At 35.3% G+C, this 18,344-nt stretch overlaps 1 protein-coding gene across 4 annotated transcripts in view; it reads left to right on the forward strand.

Annotated features, from left to right (window-relative positions):
• Positions 1–18,344, forward strand: part of PHKB (phosphorylase kinase regulatory subunit beta) — a 68,171-nt gene that overhangs the window by 11,896 nt on the left and 37,931 nt on the right. For all 4 annotated transcript variants that reach the window (XM_051805574.1, XM_051805576.1, XM_051805575.1 and 1 more), the window contains 6 exons: positions 3–102; positions 1,639–1,746; positions 3,695–3,775; positions 7,168–7,283; positions 14,221–14,284; positions 16,872–16,967. In XM_051805574.1, coding sequence (XP_051661534.1) covers positions 3–102; positions 1,639–1,746; positions 3,695–3,775; positions 7,168–7,283; positions 14,221–14,284; positions 16,872–16,967 — 565 coding nt within the window. The remainder of the gene's footprint in view (positions 1–2; positions 103–1,638; positions 1,747–3,694; positions 3,776–7,167; positions 7,284–14,220; positions 14,285–16,871; positions 16,968–18,344) is intronic.

Here is an 18,344-nt window from a genome sequence, read left to right on the forward strand (position 1 = left end):
AGGCGTATTGATGATGACAAGGGGAGGACTCATGAGCTGGAGCATTCTGCTATAAAGTGCATGAGAGGAATTCTCTACTGCTACATGCGGCAGGCCGATAAGGTAAAACACTGGAGTGTGGACACAAGCACTGGCTTCAGTCTGGGGGATTAATTAAACTGTGAAAAGTAACTTCTAAATAGAGATAAAATTCCAAAGGGGAAGGCAGTGCTACTGTGTGGCCCAGCTCAGAACAGCTGCTTCGTTGTTGTCAGGCCACAGCATTGTTTTAGGGTGTAGAAGGCACGAGTGTTTGGTGAAGTAAAGTGCAGGGTGTACTTGAAACTTCTTGGGGTTCATTTTGCAGTTAGTTATCCTATTTAAATATTACTCCATTAGTAGTTGTGGATGGTTTTATGTCATTTTAGTGATTAAATGGAAAGATGCAGAACTTCTTTTAGTTAAGGCTGGAGACTTTTCTTTGCACTGTTATCTTGGTTATTGCTTTTGTGGATGTTCTCCTTATCTAGGTGATCATTTTGATTATTTTGCTTGGTTTCTTTAGCAGCCACTTTCCAGTATTCTTTGACTTAATGATGTAAGTTGAGAAGGGCAACAGCCCAAAATGAATAAGGAAACAGTAATTTACTTATGTTGTAACACAGTTGATTTACTGAACCCATAGTCCTCTTGTGAGTATATCCTGAATATTCTTGAATATTCAGGGATTCTCCTTTTTAAAATTTAGATATGGTGGGTTATTTTGCATAGTGGTTAGCAGTAATTCTAGAATTAGTTAAATATGTATATTCCGTATGATTATGTTAAGTTTCATGTAACTGACTTTTAACTGTATTATTAGAAATAGTTTTCATGTAACCACATAGCCTTCATCACAGCTGAGCACACAAACTGAAATGAAAAGTTCATAGGCATGTGATACCAGTAACATTAATAATAAGCAAATCAGATGTGTTGCCAGTTGTATTTATGCTGACATATTTTTTCTTTTTTCATAGTTTGTTTCTTTGTGGTCTCATATCTTTAAATAATCTTGACCTAAATTGATCTTGTTGCATTTGAGCTGTTGTTTTTCTCTTTGACATGCAGTTGTTAGTTTTTGAGGATGCTGAGTGCAGATAGAAATAATGAGTGTTAGATTAACACAGGTGTCACATTGCTGACATCCTGCTTGTCAGGTTTTGTCTTGTTTACTACAGATGCTTTTCTTTTTCCACAGTGTAGTAATAAACACTTTCTGGTATCTAAAAGAAATAAATCAAACTGGACTTTATTCTGAGAGACTGTGTATGTGCTGACCTCATGTAGAAGGAAGATGGTTTTTAATAATAATAGGAATTATATATGCCCAAGACATGACTTGAACAGATGTTACTGCTTGTAAAAAAAAATTGCAGATGTTGTATTCTGTTGCTAATGAACATGTGACTTATGATCTGATATGTATTTAATGTGTTCATGGAATAGACATGATAACTATAGATTCTGTTAAGTGTCAGGAACTCTTGTTTATGAGTTTTACTTAGTGGCCATATGGAGGAATTTTTTAATACTTGAAATATATAGTGAATTTGTGTTTACCAATCATATTGACATTATTGACTTTGATTTTATGTTTTGCCTTTCATTGACCTTTAGGTTCAGAAATTTAAGCAAGACCCCAAACCATCTGCATGTCTGCATTCTGTGTTCAGTGCACACACTGGAGATGAGGTGTTGTCCCATGAGGAGTATGGGCACCTTCAGGTAACACATGCATGCATATGTAAAAATTTGGCTGATTTTTAATAATGTTATGGTTGTCTCTATTCTTCCATAATGCAGCTGTCTCAATTTGGTTAGACTTGTGCTGAATGTGCTGTATGTGGTAAAACTGAGGTTCCTTCTGCATCTTTTTGTGAAAGATAGACTATTTTCAAATAACTCAGTGATATGTTTTGGTCGGAAGGTACTGAAATAACTGTGGGATTGTAGAGGTAGATGGTTGGATGTTTACAAAGTTTCTTCTTTTGAGAGCAACAGAGGGCTGTCAATAAATACTCCTGGCAAAAAAATGTTGTAGTCAGTAAAGTGAAAGATTTAGTGTAATCTTACAGTGAACATGAGTGTTCCCAGCTTAATTTTCCATAACTTTGAGAAATTTTCATTCATAGTAAAGATTTTAATGTACCCTGACAACAGCTTTGTCTAGCTAGGAATTGTTCACTTCTTTGTGTAATGGTTCCTAGTCAGATTCGTTGCCTAATTTGATGTTTTAGTCTTTCATTTTTCAAAGTTTTGATCTACTCCTTTCTTTTTTTCCCTCCCTCTCTTCTTCACTTTCAGACCCTTCTTTGCTTTCGTGGCCTTATTTTGCATTCCTTAGTCTGCATAGTCTTTCATTCAGAAATTGCTAGTGAAGTTATTCAGAACTGACAGTAGGTTGATAATTATTTAATTTCACGGTGACAACGTTACTTGAATAGTTTGTACAATAAACGTGTTGCATTCAGACAGTGTGTGTTCTGAGAAAAATGCTTTATGCAGTTATCCTGAGTTAGCATTTTGGACTTCTTTGTGAAGCTCCTTGAAAATGCACCTTTTATCTGTAGGAGGAGAAAATTTTGGGATCTGGGGAGCAGTGTATGAGAGTTTAAAGTCTGGTTTTTGTGGCAGCTCAACCCTTCCCATAACATGAATGCACATTCGCTTCTGTCATCAGCACACATCAAAAAATAGAGGGTTTTCAGCTCTGTGGAGACAACAGGGTACAGAGTAACTTAGGGGATTCAGCTGGGAAAAACAGAATATGTTATGTAGCTCTTATTGCTGTACTTGGTGCTTTTCAGTTTGTATTAAGGAAGTGGAGACAGGGGTATTTAAATCTCCAAATTTAAATCCCCAAATTTTTAAAATTTGGACCTAATTTTTAATCTGCTATATTTCAGATAGGAATCCAGTTAAAAAACTGGATTAAAAGTTCTGGAGGGTTTTTCTAAATTTCATATACTGACATTGTGGGTTTTTACCTCATTGAAGCAAGTTGCTGTGAGAAACTTTTGGAGTTATACAAATTCTCAATTATAGTAGAATTCTGTAATAAAAAACCAATCCAGCTGTTTTCTTTGATTAATCAATGAATTGGCATCATGATGCTCATCCGTATAGCTGCTGAAGGTAATTACTGTTAATAATAAATGCTGTGTACAGCTACAAAAACATAGTTTTTCACAAATCTAATCATATCTGAATATTGTAATTATACTCCTGTCAGCTGATAACACTAAAATTCCCACTAGGGATGAAGTGATTTGCTTTCTAGATGTGCTGTATACTATTCAGTGTAACACTTGCCTTTTTGGTAATATACTTACTAATAAATGGTTATATATGTAAACATGAAAGAGCTCGTGGCTACAGTGATTGCCTGTGGGTCAAAGCAGTGTGCTTTGATAGCATATTTTGACAGCATAGTTTGAAATAATTTAAAAAATGATAATACATCAGAAGTTTTAGAGGACAATGCTGCTTTGTGGCATTTTTTCCTGTCGATTGTTTCCCCGTCATTAGGTCTAGGATAATGTTTTTGAAGAAGCAAAACTGTGTTATAGTGAGACCATCTTTGTTAGTGAATAATACCACATTTAATTTGTTTATCTGACTCCAATAAACATGAAGTTAATTATAGTTTCCTTTCTGTGTTTAATTACTTCAGATCAATGCCTTGTCATTATTTCTCCTCTATTTGGTTGAGATGATCTCTTCGGGGCTGCAGATTATCTACAACACAGATGAGGTACAAATCGATTTCTGATCCTGAAACACGTGCTTCAAGTTGTTTGTGTTCTTTCTTGGTTTTATTTAATTATCAACTGTAAAATAATTGTTCCGAAAATACACTGCAGGTACTATTTGCTTTTAGTGTAAGTCAGAAAAGATGAATTAATGGATAGTGCAATAAAGTAATAACTGAAAAGGTGTTAAATATGCAAAGAGTATATGTAACATGACATTGAAAACTTTTATAGTTCCCTGCTATTTCTGAAAGGTACAAGGTCAAGAATTAAAAGGTCTATTAGGACAGTTAACTTCTACTTATGTTGTTCTCAGTTTTCACATTATTTCAAACTGTCAGTACATCCTGTCCTCTAGAATTTCAATACAATAAATAATGGGGTTAATTTTCTGGAAAGCTGAAGGACTTTGTTCAAATACATATGAACCTGTGGGTGTTAAGAATTTTTGCTGTTTCTTCAATTGAAAAAAAAACCCATTTTGTGTCATGGTGAGAGATGTTTGTAGAGATTGTTAACTCTTCTGTAAATAAGATAATAATAGCCACTGTGGCTGTGACTTGAGGACAAGTCATGTGAGGACAACCTGCTGTCCTGCTCTAAAATGAGGTTGTGTTTTGATACAGAATGGAAAGCACAGATGTATGTGTTTTTTTAAAATTTTTTTTCTTCCAGTTTTCCTAAACTGGATTTGTCTAAATTTACTCTGTTCTATTTTAATAATTGCTGCTGTATTGCCTTAAAAAGCTTAATTGCGCTTATAGTACTACCTTTTTAAAAAAAAAGGAGAATTTTCCAGTAACAGTGTATTTGTATTATATTTCTAAAACATGCATCTTCATTAATCTCTTTTTTTTTTTTAGATAATGAGAGAACTGAATGTTGCAACATCTCCTTTCTTGCTTAGTTAGATCATATGATAGGTCTATCCTATTTTGTCTGAATTGCCTTTATGTCTGTGAGGAGGCAAATGTATATAATTAAGTATTTACTTAGCTTGATATATAATTTATATTATCCTCCAGATGTTTGTATTTAATTACAGATTCTGCAGAAAAAGTGCACGTGTACAGACTCTCCAGTCAGTGGATATTCATTCCTTGTCAGGATATAGTTTTCTTTGCAACTGTACCCTATAAATCTCTACACTATGGGGATTTATACAAGATTATTTTACCACAGACCCATATGTTCTGTTATTCTCTGTGTAGCTCCAACAGTTGCCTTTATTCTCAGATCTTATAACTCCACATAATGACAGTATTTCCAAGTTTCCCTGTGTGTTTAGAGAATGTTCACATAGGGGCATTGTGGATGTGGCAATCTGCTACCCAGACACCAAGCTGGAGATTTCTTCCCAATGATGCCATTACAGGGTGTATTTAGGCTCTTTCCTTCCGTGGAGAACCAGTGCTTGCCCAGTGGAAGGTGCTGGCAGATGGCTGATATTTGGCAAGCTGTCTGCAGAAATATGTTTGTACACACAACTCTTGGCTTTAGAGGCAATCCCTGCCTGCTTGATGTCAGGCATGGCAGCTGTCAGTGAGTTACCCTCCAGTTTCATCTGTTGGCAGTTGAAAAATTAATTTAATCGTGTCTTTGCATCCATAACAAAGATAACAGTGTATGATTGTGGCAATGAGTGAGAGCAGTTATCCACAGGTTAAACAGTTACATGAGTGTTTGCAGTCATCCATGCTGTGTGTGTGTTCTTTATTACACCTTGATCTCCACATGCTTGACTTATGGATAAATAAGCTTAACACACACAATCCATAATTTCTGTAAGTGCCAGAGAATTGACTTGGTTATAGCATTTACATGCCTGTGATATGAATGAATTGTTTTCTGAAGGTTTTGGTTTGCAACAAGCTCTCTGCTGCCTTTTTCTGTAAATCTGCTGTTTGGAAACCCTTAGTTAGTCTCATAAAATGTCTAATTGACTTTTTTTTTATGTGTGTTCCACTCATCATCACTGGTAGAAGTAATCAGTAAAGTTATATATTTCTGTGTGGTGCTCTTTCCTTCTTCATTTAGCTGATACATCTCAATTTCGGTTATTGATAGAGATAGGAGAAGCCACACCCTTAATCACTGGGTATCCTGGCTTCATTCACAGAAAGTTCATTTTAATACAACCAAATGCTAAATTACAGAGATGAATGTCTAAGGAATGGGCATATCTAAGGAGTGGGACAGTGTTTTCTTGAAAGTAATAGCTGTGAAAAGATTTAGGGTACAGGTAATTGTACATGTGCATCCCATAGTGAAATTTTAGCAGAGGCATATTATATATAGAGAGACAAGTGTGTCTAGAATTATAATATTGCTGATGGACTGGTATTAGCATAAAGAGTGCATCTGAAATACAAAATTTTTAAGATTTAAAGGAACATTGAGAGAAAAGACCGAACAGAAGTATAAAGATAAATGAAAATGCAAGCAAATACCTTTCAGTAAAAGATTTGGGTTTTGTTTTGTAGCTCATTAAAAAAATAAAAACCACATGACTGCAGTAAAGTTGATCCTTCTCTGTCATTCCCCTAATATGGTTGTGTATTTAGCCACTGCAATATTCTCTTTATCAAAGAGTCCCCTAGAATAATTTAGATGGATGAACCAGCGTAAATTTTGTGTTTGTGGTTAAATTTTCTCCAAGCTCTAATCTGTGGACTGTTTGAACTGAACTGTAAAACTTATGATCAGTTTAATTTTTCTACAGTTGAGCAACTCCAAATGTCTTTTTCAACAGAGCAAATGAGTAAAAATTATCTGCTTAAATAGGTCCCCAACTATAGTTGAATACACCTTAAATACCTTAAAATACCCTTCAATACCTTAGTATTCAGTTGAAACATGTTGATCCATGGAGAGTCTAATTATAATAAATTAGTTTAGGGTTTTATTCATGTTTATAAAGAAGGGTGTTTGAATCTGCATAAGTGTGTATTATCTGGAGCTAATATAATAAACTTTGGCATGTCGACTCCCTTAGAATTAATTTAGAAACAGCACCAAGATTTCTGTCCTAATCTTGCAGGATATAATTTCTTTTGGATTCTGAAGTTCGTAGAATAAATCTTTTTTGAAAGCTCACCTTTTTGTAGCTCTCCAAATATGTGTCTTGAATATGAAATAATTTTTATCCCTGGCTTTGGAAGAATTTTTGCATAAATTCACATTGTCACCTCATTTGGAGAGCTCTTAATATTTTGTGATTAAGAACTGGTCTTAAGGAGAATACCTGAGCTTGGGTACATCATGCTCTGGATTCAAACAGAAATCGATGGAATTATGGTGGCTGAGGAATAACTGTTTTGTGTCTTGGAAAAAAAAAATTAATAGAAAAACTGGTTTCATTTTCCTTCAATCACTTTTCCTTTTCTTCCTGTAGGTGTCCTTTATCCAAAACCTTGTGTTTTGTGTGGAGAGGTCTTATCGTGTACCAGATTTTGGTGTCTGGGAAAGAGGAAGTAAATACAACAATGGCAGCCCAGAGCTGCATTCGAGGTGGGTGAGCAAATGTGGCTCTGTCAGTCAAAACAAGTAAATGAATCAAAAAGATTCATAAAAGAATTCCATAAAAGAATTCATGGAGTGAGTTAAAAATAATAATGCATTAAAATACTGTTTGAACTAAATTAAGGTTCTCTAAAGACTGAGAGATGTATTTTGGGAAAATGTGAAGATAATTTCATCATCATATGCCTACCGAAATAACCACATAGATGCTTGGCTGCTTGAGTATTATTCAAATTCCAATAATTATGTGCAGCTGCATGCATATAATTCTGAAAATTGTGTTCAGAACTGTTCAGACCCTTTAGGCACATGCAATAGTTTGGATTCACAAGAATGGTTAGGAATACCCTGCTTTAAAAAGGTGTTGAATCACGAGTCTAGATTTTCTCATCTCCACCATGGTGGGAAGGAGCTGCTGGATGCTGGAGGCCAGCCCAGTGCCAAGCCTTTTTCCAGGTTCCTCAGATGCTACAAGCAACTGGACATTCTGATCCCTGTCCCAACAGACAGTTAGCAATGTTCTTAACATTTTAATGTTATAGTGGTCCTGTTCACTTAAGTGGAATTGCTTATGTGCTGTCTGTCTTGAAGGATCAAGTCTGTAATCTGACAGCTTGACTTTTCTAGTGTTACTGTTATTTTCTTCACTTCTTGACTTCTGAGGTTTTATTATTCATAAAAATGGCTATAGCTTGGATATCTTAGGATTTTTAAAATATTGTTGATCATCCTAATTACCAAGGGCTTGCAAAGAATACATGTGTTTCTTCCAGTTTTCAATATTGCCAGTGAATGTGTGTTCTTATTTGAGAATGGAAGTTTTTTTCTGAGTCCACATACAGTCACATATATTTTAACCTATAGGTCTAATTACATGCTATTATAGCAAAACACTTAATTTAGTTTGTTTTTTTTTTCCAGGGCTTTTATAGAACCTTTGTACCAATATGAGAACTGAAAAAATCAAAATTGATGTTATATGATCTGCTTTATTTGTTTGCTGGGGTTTTTTTCCTCCTGTGTAAAATTGTCAAATGGCAGACTATATGAGCATTCATGTAGAGAATCATATACTTCCTTCCACATCTCACCTTGTGCAAATGTGCAAAAGGAACATAAACTCCTGTGTCTCCAGTTGTTTGCAGCATTCTGGTTGTTCAGTATGTGAATTTCCTCCAGGGAAAACAGAACATCTTTTAAGCAGATGGAAATGGGCTTGTTGTTCTGTCTTAATCTAGACTGACATTTATAGGTTGGTTTCTCAAAGGTGAAGTTCTGTGAGATGGACTGAGCCAATCTAACAGATCATTGAACTAACACAAAAGGAAGCACAGAGCTTGGTCCTAATTTAAGAAGTAGACTTTGGTCATCTGAAACAAGTATTGCCCCTATTTATCTTTCTTTGTGTGCACGTTGATACTCTGCTTTGCTGTAGAAAGCTGGTAGGCAATTTCCCTTGTTCTCATAAATCAGAAAAAATGGAAGAGGAACATGCATCAAAAGATGTATTTAGATATTATTGAGGAAAGCCCTGGGTATGCTAAGATATTCTATGTACTTTGTTATGCTCGTGGTGTAGTGAATCTACCAAAGAGAGCTCTAAAAACCAACTTTTTTTAAATTGATGAAGCAATTACAACCATCAGGTCTACTAACAAATGGTGTATGTGTGTCTTCAGTGATTATGGACCCCAAGCCAGTCTCTTAATTTCAGTGTTTAGTGTCCTCCTGATCCTCCAAACCTACACTGTAAATCTACATACAAAGAAAGAGGCTTTCTTTGTAAAGAAGATATTATATAATAGGGAGTCTATGAATAGTAGCTGTAAAATTGTGGCCTATGTTAAAAGATGCAGATATTTTAAACCTTCACAGTCTTGGTATTCCATCTTAGTACAGCTCAAAACACTTATAATAAATGATAAGTAGCAGAACACTCTGTGGAGCAGGTCTGCACTGATGTGTGCAAATTGACGCCTTTTATTGGTTCAGAGGCGGGATTTGTAACAGCTTTTATTGCAGTGTGATCCCCTTCCTGAGCGGCTGAACTTCTGAAAAATGAATTTGTCCTGTAAGCATTTGATCAAGCTGTTCTCCAGGCATCTGCTGATACCTCTGCAAAACGTCTTTGACATCTCCCATATGTGCTGTGAGAGAAATGAAATTGCCGAAGTGCAGCATCTTCATATCCCGAGTCTGGGACTGCAGAGCCTCAATCCTGCTCTTCTCTGCAGAGCAGGTGTTATATTGCTATAGTGCTGTTCTTCCTTGCTCTATTTTGATTTATATAGTTAGAAAATTATTATTACTGATGGAGGATTTTTTTTCTTGTTTACTTATTTTTAGCATCCTCTGTGGTGTTTGATGTCCCAGTTCAAATGCACAGCACTTGGATGGAGGCAAGCAGCTGAATGGGAGGAGGATTAGAGATGTATATGCTTCGAGGTGTATTTTGATTAGCAGTTGCTAAGAATATTAAAATTTTAGTGTTTGCCCCTAGATATTTTACTGAGAAGAGTGAATCTAACAGAAGTTACTGGGAATTACGAATGATGTTTAAGTGCATTTACTAAATATTTTTTAGCAAGCTGGAAGTACAGTTTCTCTAGGTTAGTCTCACCTTCCCCTGCCCTAATTGTAGCTCAAGGTCAAATGTATTAGTATTATGATTACAAGTCTGCTCTTGATAATCCTTGCCACATCACAATAATGGGCAGCTACAGTAAAGTCTTAAGATTGCACCTGGTGAGGTTCAGTGTGGACATGAGGAAGAAATCTTTTCATTTGACACACAGTGAAGGACCAGAACTGAATACTCAAAAGAAATTATGGAATCTCCATCACTGGAGGTTTTTGAGACTTGTCTGGATGAGGCTGTGGTTTACTTGAATCGGTCTTGGTTATCACATCTGGCTTGAAGTGTGGTTTCCTAGAGGATTAGATGAGTTCCATGTGTTCCTTACAGCTGATGACTTAATGATCCTGTGAAATTTTCAGAGGAATATTTCTGGAGAGTTTGAGTTAGGTTTTCTTTAGGACCATCTCAAAGTAAGAACCTTTTTCTCTGGGCATTGAGTCCTGCATGTTAATACAGTATGTTTATGGTGGGTTGCTGAGTGGAGGAAGGAACATTTATTAAAATACATTTTGCCATTAATTCATACTGTTAAAACAACCTATTTCTTCTGTTACTAAATTATAGAGTATGAAGAATGTATTTTCTCTACAAAGACACGAGCATAATGTTTATTATCAATCCTCTCTTGTAATTTGCCCGACAGGAGGGCATTAATCAGTAGGAATGAAACGAGTGTCTGAAGTGTGATCACAATCCTGAAGTGTGCTGTGTTGTTTGTTTGTTCACTCTTTTGAAGACATACTTGGTATGAAGGCTCTTCTCAGACTTTTTTTTCTTTTAAAGTAACTTCCTCCTGTGATTTACCCATGAAACCTCTGGTAATCTAAGTAGTAAGTGTGTCTTTGGGGAAGGGAATGCTTGGTAATGTTGAGAGATTTATATGGTCACTTGCAAGTAATATTTGTGAGAGTAGAGAAATCTCCAGGGGCTTTGAATAACTAGGGGTAGAAAAATGCTCATCATTTATGGTAAACATTATTGTAGAATAATGACTATGTAAAATACAGATGATTTCAAGGAGGGAATACATATGTCTTGAATTTTGCCTATTTTGTAGGCAGATTGAGTAGTTTTACATTATCTGAATACAGTTGAACATTTGAATATTCTAGAACATTTATTACTTCTCTAGCTTTTGTCAGTAACTTTTCTCTCTGAAAATGTAGGACTGTTGGTATTAGAACTGTTACTTGAAAGGGAAAAGAAGAATTAAGTTTTAACGTGAGATACAGACTGCAGTGTGCAGGATTTCTGATTTTCATTTTCTGTATATGCAATTTGGTAATACTACTTAATTCCTCTAAAAAGTTCTGTTCTGAGTCATCATGCCCATTTGTTTGGTTAATTGGTAGGTGATAATTGGAATAGAGCAATTTTTAGAACAACTACTTTTTTGTTTAGGTATTTGAAACAAAGCCAGAGAAATAATTATATCCACAGTACTTCTGAGTTCAGTTTATTTCTTTGTGATATTCTCCAGTACTAAAAGCTTTTATCATCAGAAGACACAAAACTGAGGGATTTCAGCACTGTTTGATGGCAGCTGCTCGGAGCAGGATGTAGTTAAGCTGGTCAGCTTTCTCTTGTTGAACCAATTAGAATTGAGTCCCATGAGTACTATTTCTGGCAGTGTTTCAGAAAGGAAGATGGAGGTTTATAAATGATAAAAGTGTGAAATCAGTATCTAAAGTATTTCTACCATTAAAACCAGCAAAGGTAAATGTAGTACTTAAAAAACAAAATTTTGTGACTGCCTTGTATTTTTTCATTATTTTCAGTATTTTCTGTGTAATTGTAATTAAATCCCATATTTAAAATATAGATTAGTAAACACTTGAAATTTCATACTTTACATTAATGGGACAAATAAATTTATTTACAGTAAGGTAAGGCTTGCTTTGATCCCAAAATGCTTCATGGAGTATAGAAGAATAAAGATTAAAGCACAGTCCCTGTTTGCCGGTTTCTGACCATTTGATTGCTCTAAGTCTTTTTGTGGGGGACAATGAAGCTGTTTGTCAATACTGTCAAAACTCCTCTTAGACAGAAGTTGGGAATGTTAGTGAGTTATAAACTCTGTGTAATGGGACAGATGTAGGGATAGCATATGGGTTGTCAGTGAAGTAAAATCCTTTTGTAGTTCATGTACAACTGAAGCAGGGGCAGCTCAAGGCGCATTGGTCAGAGGAAATGCAGTTCAGGGGAGACAAAGGTGTAACTTAAAATTTTAGTTTCATGAATGATGTAGGGAGAATTACAGTAAGCTTTGTTTTACTGGATGCTTTGACTCTGTTTTACCAGATTGCCTAAGAGAATGTGAAAGGTGTTTGTTTAATTAGCTGAACCTCTCCAGTGTTTCTAGTTCCTACACTTGTATGTCACCACTCAATAGGAAGTGCAAGGGCCTTTCTCTGCCTTGCCTGTTTGTGTTCAATAGAGCTGTCAGAAATCTGAGAGTGTTATGTATTATGTTTTTAAACTGTAGCACTGTTGGGAACTAGCTGTCACAGGAGAGTGGACAGCTTAGACAAAGGTTTTAAAAGCAAAGCCTTACTGGTGAGTCCCGAGGTGCAGAAAGGGCTCCCTTGCTTTCTAAACTCCTTCTCAGGGAAGAGTTTAGATGTGGCTGAATCCCATCTTAGCCTTGGACTGTGTTAGCAGTTTAAATTGAAAGGAATTATAGAGGTATGATTAAACCACTTTGTCCCACAGGTTTTAGTGATGGCAAAACAGAAAGATTTATGTAAATGAATTATTTATTATGACAAATTAACAAACAAGTGAACAGACAAAAGATCCTAACCAGAATTATTTACTACACAGTGTAAAAGCTAAAAAATCTACTAGTAGAGTATTATATAATGAAGTAATATATTGCACTGTGACAAAACAATTATATTAAAGCACTTGTATCGAAGCTAGCAAAAGAAACAATCTTTAAGTAGAGATTGATATAACTCACCATACAGGCTAGCAGGCAGATCTCTCTCTCTCTCTTAACCCCTGGGCAGTAACCATGAAGAGGCATCTCTGCTTCACGGGAGAAGCTCCACACTTCAGGGGAGTGTGTGGAACAATCTGCTATATGGGAGTTTGGACTGGGCTTTTACAGTTATAAAGTGATGGACTGGTAGTCCCAGGTTTACAAGCTCACAGGCTAGCTTATCTGCCACATCTTGTTTCAAAAAATGGGTGTATATTGGAAGTCTGGTGAACCAGGATGGTTTTAGCATAATTTAACACCAAGACAGCACCCTGGCAGCAGCAGCTGAACTTGCATGATAGCTTGCATGATGGCCTGCATGATGGCTTGCATAGTGTGCATTACTGGATTTTAGGTCAGTTCAGGGTGGACTGTCCTGCCACACTGGCTCATTTAATATTTTACTTTCTGATGCCCTGTGACCTTAAACGTCATGCCAAAAATGCAATAGTTTCTGTGTATGTTAATGCTTCAGCTCCTCACTGCAGTTGAATGGATGTAAGTGAAATTGGCTGATATAATTATGTATTCTTTAAAACTGAGAAAAAGAGAAGAATGTTTCTTTGCCACTATTTTTTGTTTAAATACTCACAAGGAAAGTATAAAACTACACTTTCTTAAAGAAAAGACTTTGTTAAAGTGTATATTTTTATTTGTACTGTATAATTTACATAATTGGTAATAAATTAATATGTAATTTGTTTTTAAATTATATGATCTAGTGATTTTAGTGCATAATATCTTTAAATGTGAACCTGCTTACTTGAAAGCTTGTTGATAGTATTTTTGGGTCTTGTTTTGTTTGTGATAGATATTAGCCATGGAGTAAGTGAAATAAAAGATGTATCACTGTATGGTTGACATCAGAAAACCCTTCTGTTCTGAATCCAGATTGATGAGTTCTTTTATTATATGGAAAGCTAGAAATCAGTCTTTTAAACTTCAGTGCTTGAGAGCTGGGTTGAAAAATTGTGCTGAAGTAAATCCTCTGTCAATAAACTACTAGCAAGACCTTGAGATACATAATACCAGATGTCTGGTAGCAAGGTGAGAGCAAAAGCACTTTTTCCAGATGGTCTGTGCCATTTGAAGACAAATAAAAATGCTGAATAGTGTTTGAGAGAAAAAAGGAAAAAAGCCAAAACAACCCCAAATTTGCTGTGTCATCATTTTAGTAACATAAAGGTTAAGCACAAAATTCGAATCAAGAGAAGATCATAGCTCTGAAAGCTGGCAAATGTGTTAAATTTTAGCCTGGGCTTGAATTATGATACCTCTGGGATTTTGTTTTGTTTTCTCCTCAGCTCCGTGGGGCTGGCAAAAGCAGCTTTAGAAGCAATTAATGGTTTCAATCTCTTTGGAAATCAGGTAATAAATGTGTTTGTTTTCTCTCCTTTTTTTTTTTAGCAGTAATGGTTTAGACTGTGAGTTGGGCAGTTTTAGATTCCAGCTTTAAAAAAGTTGGTTTGCAAACTGACTGGTAGAGAATTTGTCAGATAAAATCACTGTGCCCTTACTATCAAGAATTACTTTTTTTATTTCCTTAAAAAAAATTCTATAATGGTTCCAGCTTAGTCTGAACAAGAACTTTGTTGCCAAAACATTTTTTTTCCTTCAGGACTGTATCTCTTGATGATAGAGTATTCTTCTACCTACAAACAGTACCTTACTTTTGTCTACTTCCCTTATGTTTTTGATTAAGACTTTAAAGAAACTACTTTTATATGATCCCACTGTTTTACTGGTTTTTAATTTCAATATGTGGCATAGCTGTAAAATCTTTTTTCAATCTTTCACATGGTTTGGATGAATTAGGAAAGCAAGCCTTTTCTGAGAGTTTTATATCTGACTTGTGCATCTTTCTTTTTGGTATTATACCTACAGTAGTCTGTAGCTAAAATAAAAGAATATTCTTTGAAATTAATGGTTTAGAAAATGTACAAATGGAAGATACTTGACATCAGCTTTTAAAATGGATGACGTGTTAAGGACTAGGAGCTAGTAAGGATCTTCAGTAATGATCAGACATTATACATGCATTGTATTTCAGAAATAACATTTATGTGTAATCTTTACCTTCCCAACAGTTTAAAGCACCAGTAAATGCAGCTGCTGGGTTTTTTTCAAATTATTTTTTACTAAATTCTGAAATGGATGAATAAATTGCTGAAGCAAGACCAGTTATGCTTTGAGAATTTATTTCTGAGATATTTAGTTGGCATAAACAGAAACCATTTTGACCTTCAGTCTATGGCAGAGTTTGCCTTTGTGCTTAACTCCAGCTGTGTTCCAACAGCTTTGAGAAATCCTGTTGAGCCCCTCAAGAGAGATTTGTTTGTACCTGCAACTGCACCAGTATAACCTGCATAAATCACTGCTGGGGTGACAGACAGCTTGTGACAAGATAAACATGTTTGAAGTCTGACCTAGTCAGAGTGTAATCACTTGTTTGTTTATGAGCTATATATCCTATATTAAAAACAATTTTATTTTTTTTAAATAAATCAAGCCTTTGTAATGTGTCCTTACTCCAGAACTTTACAGTCTTTAGAGAAGTGAAAAATAGTTCATTTGTAAGATGAGATGCTTGTGGGTTTAGCTTGCTTTTGAATCCCCAAAGAATTATTCAGTGTAGCACAGAATTTGAAACTGCAGATGCACATGTGTAGGCAGGCTGTGTTCAGAGCTTGTAGATGAATTTAGAGATTTGTGAATAATCAGAGTCTGGATTAGGAAGAAAGTAAATTAACAAATCATCAAAGCAAATGTGATTATTTGTGTGCATTCTTAGCACTATTCAGTATATATCTTACTAGAATGATTAAGAAAACAGAGATTATTTTCCATGGGCACAGTGGAAAAAACATTTTGTTTAGCCTAGTAAAGCAAAAGCTGAGTATTTGTATGATAACTATGTATAATTAGAGTGCAGCTAAAGAGTGAGTCAGAAAAAACCCTCTGGAAAGGCATCTCAGTGGGTGGTAGTACTGACACCCAAAGAAAGGTGGCCAACTACTTCTGGAGACACTTAATTGGAAATGAAAGTATTTAATAATTAGAAAGGGAGGGTTCTGGAACAGTCTCCCTGGGAGAGTAGTGTACCAAAGAAACAGTGCTTTTTAGGAGAAATTTGGTGGATTTATGAAAACTCGTGGTCTGATGTTTATGACCATAATGGAATGAGTTGGCATTGAATGTGTCCTCCAGTGGGGTGGTTCTGAGATTCAGTATCAGTTGGAATGTATATGAAGACACCTCTTCATTAACAAACTACATTGAGTTTGCAAGAAGTTGCCTACTGGTAATAATTCTAAATGCTGTTGATTGTGTTTAAAAGGTGTCTCAGATATGGGAATTTTTCTGAGTGTTTCAGGAGGTATCAAAAAGGTGACAGATACAGTGTAGAATTACAGAATATTATTAGGAAATAGATTTTGCAAGGAGTAGATGTTAATAATGCAGACCTTACAATAACTGAAAAGCAGACAATTTTTGTTTGCTATGGAAGCCCTTTTCCAAAGCAGTACCTCTGCTGAATGTCTAAGCAGTACCTCTATGCTGAATATGTGTTCTAACTGCCTTGTAATGAAATATTCAACATCACTATTTGGAACATTTCCTGCAGTCACAGGGAAGGACAGCTACTCTTTTTGTTTGTCCTTAATACAGTTGTTATTTTTCAAGAATTAATGGAAGGGTTAATAGCCTGAATGAATCATATAATTGATAATCAGTATTATAATAGATACAGATAAAATCATCTCATTTTGGCTATACTTAAATGAGTTTAAAAATCCAAATTATTTTCAACTCGATGTTATATTTTCTGACTGAAATTACCAGCAGAATACCAGACTATGACAGCATAACCCAAATAAAACACAGAACCAATTAGTTTCCCCAGAATAAGCTAACCTTCTTCCCTTTCCATTAAACAAATGTAATGTGTTTACAGGGCTGCTCTTGGTCTGTTATATTTGTGGATTTTGATGCCCATAATCGTAACAGGCAGACTCTGTGTTCGCTGCTGCCCCGAGAGTCAAGGTCTCATGTAAGTAATTAAATAAAATTCTCCTCGACAGACTGTGGAGAAAATGAATGGATGTGAATTCTTAGTTGCAAGATGGCCCTTATGTTCTGCTTGATAAGGATGGGAATTTGCTGGGAAGGTGTTAAATTTTTGCTTCTTAAGTGTCACTGTGCTGTAGTTGTTTTTCTGAAGTAGAATTACAGTGGGGTTCTTTATTTTGTTAATACATAGGTTAGAATAGTAGCATCTTGGGAGCTTCCTAAACAATTGTAAAATAAAATTGGAAATAACTGAAGTTTTGCAGTCTTGGTGATTGTTTTCCTTTTGGCCTAGTTTCCACTGTACACTCTGTGCCTGCGTTTTTGAAACACTTTTTGTTTTAGCTTTAATTCTTTCTTTTGTCTAGGAAAAAAGCCTTTAAGGTTGGCTTATCATAAATTACTGAATATAGACAATTTCTTGTTGTTATAAACCACCGTTACAAATGTATTTCCTCAGTGAGTAAATCTAAGCGACATAAGTATAGATTAGTTAAAAAAAGATCTATTTCACTGCTACCATCAAAGGTGAATTTGGGTTTTGAAAATCAGTAATTTAAAATGAGTGTTAATAGAGTTCTGCTTTTTTGTATGTTCTTGGACGTAAGAGCATTTTTGTTCATGAAACAGACTGTTATAATCTTCAACGTTAATAGTTTACTTATTGTGGGTAAGAATTATGGAAGAGTTGTAATGCTGGATAATCAAAATAAAAGACACTGTCAGCTACTTTTTTTATAGTCAAATGGTCTTTTATAACTCTTGCTGTTTGTTATTTGCTGGAGACTTGAAATATTCCAGCAGAAGCTGATTTCACAGCTTACTTACTTATCCCATAGAAGGAATCTTTGTGTCCTTTTCTTCTTTTTATGGGTTCATGTCAGTCATATTGGCAAAAACATGTTATTTTTAACACTTGAATATCTTGAATATGTCAGCAGAAGAGAATACTCTTTTGTGTTTCTGTAAGCTTACCTGTAATGGTGATGCACTGGTTAGTAATTTTTCTATGTTTTTAATTTATGATAGGTGCACATGGTTCTTGAGAAGGTTGCTCATATTTTCTCCTGGAATTATTCCCTTATCCTCTTAATTGTTAATCAGATAAGCTTGTTTGTTGAAGCACCTGAAGACTATTCCTGAAAAAGATGTTCAGAAATGATAATTTAATCACAGCACCTTTATAAAATATTTGTGATTCTTTTGAGCATATGATACCCAAATGTTTGTATTTCTTCCAGGAATAACCTGGAGGATATATTTAAAAAAAAAAATCCAACAACAAAACACAAAGTTTTAGAATGTTTTCACTTATGCCTGCACATTATCAACTGTAAAGCAGGTCAGATTCTGAGTCAGA

This window comes from Manacus candei, unplaced genomic scaffold (assembly GCF_025592945.1).
Source record: "Manacus candei isolate 608988 ecotype Guabito, Panama unplaced genomic scaffold, ASM2559294v1 h1tg000065l, whole genome shotgun sequence".
NCBI classification, from domain to species: Eukaryota; Metazoa; Chordata; class Aves; order Passeriformes; family Pipridae; genus Manacus; species Manacus candei.